The sequence below is a fragment of the Cryptomeria japonica genome, chromosome 7 (genome assembly GCF_030272615.1).
Source record: "Cryptomeria japonica chromosome 7, Sugi_1.0, whole genome shotgun sequence".
Taxonomy (NCBI): Eukaryota; Viridiplantae; Streptophyta; class Pinopsida; order Cupressales; family Cupressaceae; genus Cryptomeria; species Cryptomeria japonica.
The window spans coordinates 213,959,574-213,966,443 of NC_081411.1; the positions used below are offsets into that span (position 1 = coordinate 213,959,574).

General features: G+C 33.7%; 2 protein-coding genes across 2 annotated transcripts; both read right to left on the reverse strand.

Annotated features, from left to right (window-relative positions):
* Nucleotides 1-751: 751 nt before the first annotated feature.
* On the reverse strand, nt 752-2,991 carry LOC131056898 (G-type lectin S-receptor-like serine/threonine-protein kinase At4g27290). Its single transcript, XM_057991172.2, has 6 exons — nt 2,812-2,991; nt 2,191-2,706; nt 1,898-2,102; nt 1,499-1,799; nt 1,216-1,357; nt 752-1,113 (listed from the first exon to the last, which is right to left on the reverse strand). The coding sequence occupies exons 2-6, from the start codon at nt 2,446-2,448 to the stop codon at nt 781-783; spliced, it is 1,239 nt and encodes a 412-aa protein (XP_057847155.2). The 5' UTR covers nt 2,449-2,706; nt 2,812-2,991; the 3' UTR covers nt 752-780.
* On the reverse strand, nt 2,807-3,970 carry LOC131056886 (uncharacterized). The gene is made up of 4 exons (XM_057991159.2): nt 3,741-3,970; nt 3,534-3,656; nt 3,102-3,427; nt 2,807-2,954 (listed from the first exon to the last, which is right to left on the reverse strand). The coding sequence occupies exons 1-4, from the start codon at nt 3,888-3,890 to the stop codon at nt 2,807-2,809; spliced, it is 747 nt and encodes a 248-aa protein (XP_057847142.1). The 5' UTR covers nt 3,891-3,970.
* Nucleotides 3,971-6,870: the final 2,900 nt, after the last annotated feature.

Genomic DNA, 6,870 nt, shown 5'->3' on the forward strand with positions numbered 1-6,870 from the left:
TGGCTTTTTATTATATGAAATGCCTTAATATATGTTTTAGAGTTATAAATGGCTGGAAGATGGTATGAAACTGAGGGATGTACTGCAAGATGTACTGCAACCTGTATCATTTGATTTTTCCGAGGGTTTGATAATTATTGATTATAAAGATATCAAATTAGATCTTATCAATGGACTATTCCATTATCAAACAAAAACTACTGCAACCTGTAACATTCCTGAGGGTTGTGTGCTTATTAATAAACTACTCCAGCCTGTATCATTCCTGGATAGCAAAATGTACTTGGAAAATGTATTCCTGGAATAGTCAAATTATAGATTAATCTTATAAACACACAATGAAGCCGATGCATTCTGTCGGCCCCATAACCAGAACCGAAGGCGATTGTTTGATCTTTTACACTGATTGAACTGTGCTATATTTCTGAAGCAGCCCAAAGATAAATTGATTGTACATACACAAAGATATCAGGAAGAAAAACAAACCTCTCACCAGTAAGATTAAAAGGAATTCAGGAAATCGGTCATTTACAGCTTTAGAATTTTAATTTTAGAAATATATTGTTCACAATGATCTAATAAGATAAATTGGCTTGCTTGTTAATTTAATTGAATTTTGATTGTTGGCTCTTCTTTCTTTTCTCCCATAGCTTCAAGAAGACTGGATTATAGAACAATAAATTTATTAAAATTTCCAAATTACAAAAACTCAAAGTGAAATGATGTTCTAATTTTATAAAAAGATGTTGGTAACCTTTTCTGTGTCTGGCTCTTAAATATTCACAACTCTCCACACCGGGCATATCTGTGTGAAAACTCTGACCTCTCACGTAACTCTGATTCCAAAGACACACTACTCACCATTGTTGCGCGATTACAACTGAAATCTAAATAGGGCACAAGTGGTCGGGTAGGAAGTGAAATTTTTTCTTCTGATAAAAGCATTATTAACACTCGTGACGCTGATGGGCGTCTCTTGGATTCCTTATGAGTGCACCAGAGAGCTGTTATTATTGTTCTTAATATGCTTCTTATATTAGTTAAACCATCTGTGTTGAGTAATCGAGGGTGTATTAGCTCATGAAGCCGATCCTCTTCACATAACCTCCACGCCTGCATTAACACACCAAACCATAAATTAAATCATTCTATTAGTTTGCTAAACCCCCTACGAGCCACGATTTTAGTGACTATATATGCAACTATAATTCTTACGTGTTCAGTGAGAAACAGGTCATCTGTGAGTTCCGTAGCTCTTTTCCTAGATACGATATTTAACAGAGTCACTCCAAAGCTGTAAATATCTGATTCCACACTTGGACGACCGGTAGCAAAATACTCAGGATCTAGGTAACCACTGTAGGGCCAAACAAGGAAACATAAAAGCATTAATCGGTTGCTCAACATAAAAACCTTACTCTGTGTTCCCAAAATTTGCCAACTGCCTAGATTAATCATTTTCACTCTAAAAAAGGTTTAAAGGATAAGACGATTTTACGGTGTTCCAGCCACAGTCCTATATGTGGTGATATCAGATTCAGTTGCGTCCTTGAGGAAGATCCCGTAATTTGTAGAAAGCTCTTTGTTCACAGATGGGGCGCAATCTGGTTGCAGTATTCTAGCAAGGCCAAAATCACAAATCTTGGCATTGAAATTCTCATCCAAAAGAATGTTATTGGGTTTAATGTCATTGTGCAGTATACACGCTTCTGCACCCTCGTGAAGATATGCGAGTCCCCTTACTATGTCCAATATAATCTTCAGTCTTGTTGGCCAGTCAATAATCATCTCAATTTCTTCTGCATATGATGGTCACAATTATTTAAATATTCAAGATAAACGCTCCAAATCGCAAAACAAAATAGACAAAGTAAAAAGAACTGCACTGGTTGCTCACCAAAAATGACGTCTGACAGGTTTCGTGGGATATAATGGAACACTAACATCATACCGTCTTCAAAGCAATATCCCACCAATTCCGTGATGTTTCGATGGCGTAGCTTTGTTAGAGTCCTCAGCTCATTCATCCACTCTCTTTCTCCTTGACGGCTTTCTTTGCCCAAAATCTTTATTGCCACTCGTTTTCCATCAGATAGAATTCCCTTTGAAAGAGTAGAAGAAAAATCTAGTTACAAATTATTAAGTAGTTTCTAGACTATAATTTACAGTATGATTTCAGAAGGAACTTACTTTATAAACACACCCAAAACCACCTGTGCATGTCTCTGTTGTAAAACCTTTTGTTGCCCTCTCCAATTCGTCCCGTTTGAAATCAATTGGACATAGTTGGATTTCTTTCATCAACATTTTTATTTGTAAATAAGGGTAAGGGGAAGGAGGACGGGCAGGGGAAGGGATAGGGATAGGAGAACGTTTTTGGAGTCCAAATATGGTTGGAATTTTTGTTTTGAGAAATCTACCCAGCCCAAGAGAGCTACGCAGTGGCATTTCGACCTGTTCGTGCTCATTTACCCCAATATAATTATCTTGTTCCCCAGAGTGAATAGTGTCTGACCCTGATGCTTCGAGCTCTGTTTCACATCTCCCCTCGGTCACACCTGATTAGATAAATTCAAAACTGAGTGATAAAATTAAATCAAATCAAAAAAATTAATAATAGAATTAGTATATTACTCTCTGTATCTTTGGATTGCTCGGAGGTGTCTTGTTCTGTTACTTCGGGGCAATTGTTCTCCTCGTTGCCACCTAGTTATGCCATATCAATGACTAGGTTATATTGGTAGTCAATATTCAGTTAATTATACAAGTTTTTGAATGTGGGAAGATGGAAATTTTAAAGATGATCTCAACCTGAAACATTATTCTGCCGATGATAGAAGGTAAGTGTAGTCACGGTCAGAACTTGCATCTGAAGCATCAGATCGGCTTTCATAGAATCTACTTTACCCCGAACATAGACAAGTTCTTCGCGGATCTTCTTAGTTAACAGGAACCTTTGGAGTTACCAAACAAATATCACTAAAATATAAAAATATTTCATTGTTTTAATTTTTTTGTGAGGAATCCGAATTAAGGAAATCAATGCAACAGAGCTATGCTCTGTAACTTAGTCAAAAAATACATTGAAACAAACAACTTACTTGGATAATTTATTTGATGTGATAAAAGAACAACACAGAATCGCACCAGAAACTATCAATTTAGCAGCTTCGCTCATATCCTCTAAAATCTCTTTGTGCAAATCAGCATAGATATCTTTCACTTGTTTCAAGTACTTACCAAGCTTAAGCATAGCTTTAAGAAGGTCAATGCATTCTCTATCATTTGCAGAAATGTTGTCGAATCTTTCTAATACATTAGCTATCGCTAAAAGCCCCACTGCAACCCAATGTGTACTCCCCAATCCCTTCAATACATCTACCGCCACTGAATGTGCATCGGTAGAAAGCTGAGATTTCAAGAATCTCTGCATCAAAAAACCAAAATATCTACCATTTAAAACGTTGGAAGGAAATCACCGTACAGTACTATTCCTGATTCTAGACAAACAGGGTTCTTAGGACCGGAATTACCTGATCCGAGAACATTTTTGCACCCTCTGAAATGCCATCAAACAATTTAGAAAAGTCTGCGGCAACAGGTTGCACTAAATCCCTTAGCTCTGTTCCACTGTCAAATATTTTGCAGCCCAAGCCCTGTAGGCATCCGCATAAATTTAAAATCCATTACAAACGAAAGGGGAGAAAGTAAAAGCAGAAAACGAAGAGAATATGTTATACCTGGTTAATGATAGCTGACAAAACGTTATCGATGTAGCGTATAAGTAGATCGAGGGACAAGCTAGAAAGGCCAGTCATAGGAGAAGGTTTGCGACTAAAGGCACATGGAATTTGGCTGTTGGGAGCTGAACTGGTTAAAAGATAATTCATTTTGGTGCTATTAAAGGGGTCTCTCAATCAGGCTGAAAAATTCAAGGAGGAGAAAGATAATTAATCAAAGATATAGCACACCATATTAAATCATTATGATCTAACAGATTAACATTTTACAGAAAAGCCATCTGGATGCAAAATTTGCGGATACCGTTTACAGCGATCCTACTGATTTCAACGTCTTAAAAAAAACGCGTAAAAGTTAATAGCTGGCTATTCTTCATAAAAGCAGCATCTTGGTAGCCACATAGAAATACGCGTAAATTGCGACTTTTGCATCTTCGTGGAGCTTTCTGTAAATAGTGCCTATCGGGCTTGTGTCTTAGACCCACCTCTATGTAGAAGTGTCTCTTGCGTATGTCATGTGTTCTAGTTTGTTGCATTGACGTTTCTTTGTCTTATTAGTTTTTGTTGACTTTCTTTCGTATGTCATGAGTTCTAGTTTGTTGCATAGACGTTTTCTCATTTTAATAGCTTTTGTTGACTTTATAGCATAATATTAATCATGTTTATAAGATTTATTGTTATATTTTTTTTAATATTTTAAAATATGATTTTTATAAAGTCTTTTAAACATAATTTTTTCCACTATCAATTTAAGAAGATGAAACTAATTATCGTAACAATAGTAAGTCAAAAGTCATTAAGATAAAATATCTTTTACGCCGAAGGCATATCCTTATATGAATTGGACAGGCTAATTTCATTCCAACTACAAATTTAAGAAGATGAAACTAATTATCATAACAATAATAAGTCAAAAGTCATTAAGATAAGTGTCTTTTATGCCAAAGATGTATCTTTATATGAATTGGACAGGCTAATTTCATCCATCAACGGTTCACAAGCTATAAAATGTGTGCAAGACGATTGAAGATGTTCTCACTGTTAGATTCTGCATCGCCTAATAAATTAGTGCAGTGAAATCAATGCGAGTTTGTTTGATTGGAGACCATGTACTTGTCGTAACAGTGATCAAAGACTTTGTAAAGCCATACATTTCGGATCTTATTTTGCTTTGCATTAGTCTTTGATTTATCATAACTGAAGAGACTTTGACTTTAATATCGCTTATATTTTTGAACATGCCATTATGCTTAAGCCTAACCTCTGCCTTCCCTATTCATTGCCCTCAAAGCTCTGTAATTTGAAATTCTCTTTCAGTCGACCATGTTACTTTTTAGTGCTTTCTCTCTTGTGTCGTTTTGAAAAAAAATAATTTTCTCGACTTTTAAAAGTTTTGTGATATTTTTCTTCGAACTTTGCCACTCTTTCGTACTATAACACGTATCCCCCAAATATTATGGGCACAATTTTTTTAAAAAGCGGTTCATTGGCAAAGGCAAAAAAATGGGATTTGTGCAGCCGCTTCAATAATTCCGACAAATCATTTAGTAGGAAACAGCAAATCATTATAGGCATTAGATTATGTAACCTCTTTACCATACTATTATATTAAAGAATACGTTTATGTACTCATCATTTATGTTTACAGTTATTATTATTATTTATATGGAAAATTTAAAACGAGTATTAATTATGTTTTAAAATTAAATTAATAAAATTGAGAAATGATAAAACATTTATGATAAATAATAAAAAATTTAATTTATAATATTAATAAATAAAAAGAAAGTGAAAATTCAATATATGAATTAACTTATTTGTAAATTCTATTATATTTTTTATTTTTAATCTAATAAAAACAAGATAATAAGTATATATAAATTGAATTGAATTAAAATATAATTTAAGTCAATCGATCGTGAAGTTGAAAGCTTCTAAATGAACCCATCAAGTATCAAGTCTTGTTGAGTGCAGGACTCTCACACCATAAGGGATGAGGCCAAGATCGTGCCTCGGGCAAAGTTTTGAGGAATGGATACCCTCAGACCTTGGTTCGTAGCGGAAGGGGGCACTCCCTTGGGGTATCTCCAACAAAAAATTAAATTAAATTTAATGTAATTTAAATATAGAAATGGTCTTCCACTTTTTTTATTTATCGTTAGATAATATTGTATTGTTTGTATTTGTTACCCACCTTTGTCTCACTATTTAATTTTAGATATTATTCAACACATATTTCATAAAATAAATAAATATTATCATATAAATAAATATTTATTTGTTAATATAACCATTTCTAATATATCTATTTTTTGATGGAGGTCTAGACCTACGAGCACGACAGCCCAATAAGGGCATGAAGCCCACGAGCTACTAGCCCAGCGAGGGCCTTCACAAAGTATTTTTTTCCACTCAAGACGGGGGCATGAGCCAATAGGCTAAACCTCTTCGGCTAACAGCTAAGGACTGAGGGTTATCCATTCCGCCAAATTCGTCTGAAGCATGATCCCAGCCTCATCCCTTATGATGTTGGAGCCTTGCACTCAGCAAGACTTGATCCCTAGTGGGCTCATTTGGAGCCATTCAACTTCACTAGCAAACCAAGGGCCCATTGACAATATATCTATTTTAAAAAATTGAGAGATATTTATTTTTTAAAAGTGAGAGATTTATTTTAAACTATATGTCAATTTTTCATTTAAATTTAAATTTATATCATCATATCATGAGAGTCTCTAATGCTCTAGGTAATTGTATTTGAATAAAAATAGTTTTTAATAATTTTTATTAAAAAATAAGTGATGATATGTAAATGTTTTAAAAATATATTCTATACAATTCAAAGTTTGAAATGAAAAGTATAACTTTGGTTCGTCCATTAATTATCATAATATAATTGATCTTTATAATTTAAACATCTTGATATAAAAAATATATTATGAATAGGTGCATTTTATTTAAATTCAAATCAATTTAAAATTAAATTTTATTGGTATTTATAATATTTAATTTCAAGTTGATACAAAAACATATGACAAATAGATGTATTTTATTTGAACTTATTAAACTATTTGAATTTATTTATGTTAAAAATTATTTTATTTTACTCTTTATACTATTTACTCAAAAA

Excerpts from the sequence above, each read along its gene's own strand:
- LOC131056898 (XM_057991172.2), bottom strand. The coding sequence starts at position 2,448 with ATGCCACTGCGTAGCTCTCTTGGGCTGGGTAGATTTCTCAAAACAAAA. Across the intron at positions 1,800-1,897 it reads CCTGTCAGACGTCATTTTTG|AAGAAATTGAGATGATTATT; the intron begins GTGAGCAACCAG and ends CATCATATGCAG. Across the intron at positions 1,114-1,215 it reads ACCTGTTTCTCACTGAACAC|GCGTGGAGGTTATGTGAAGA; the intron begins GTAAGAATTATA and ends GTGTTAATGCAG.
- LOC131056886 (XM_057991159.2), bottom strand. The coding sequence starts at position 3,890 with ATGAATTATCTTTTAACCAGTTCAGCTCCCAACAGCCAAATTCCATGT. Across the intron at positions 3,657-3,740 it reads TGTCAGCTATCATTAACCAG|GGCTTGGGCTGCAAAATATT; the intron begins GTATAACATATT and ends GGATGCCTACAG. Across the intron at positions 2,955-3,101 it reads ACATCAAATAAATTATCCAA|GTTCCTGTTAACTAAGAAGA; the intron begins GTAAGTTGTTTG and ends GTAACTCCAAAG.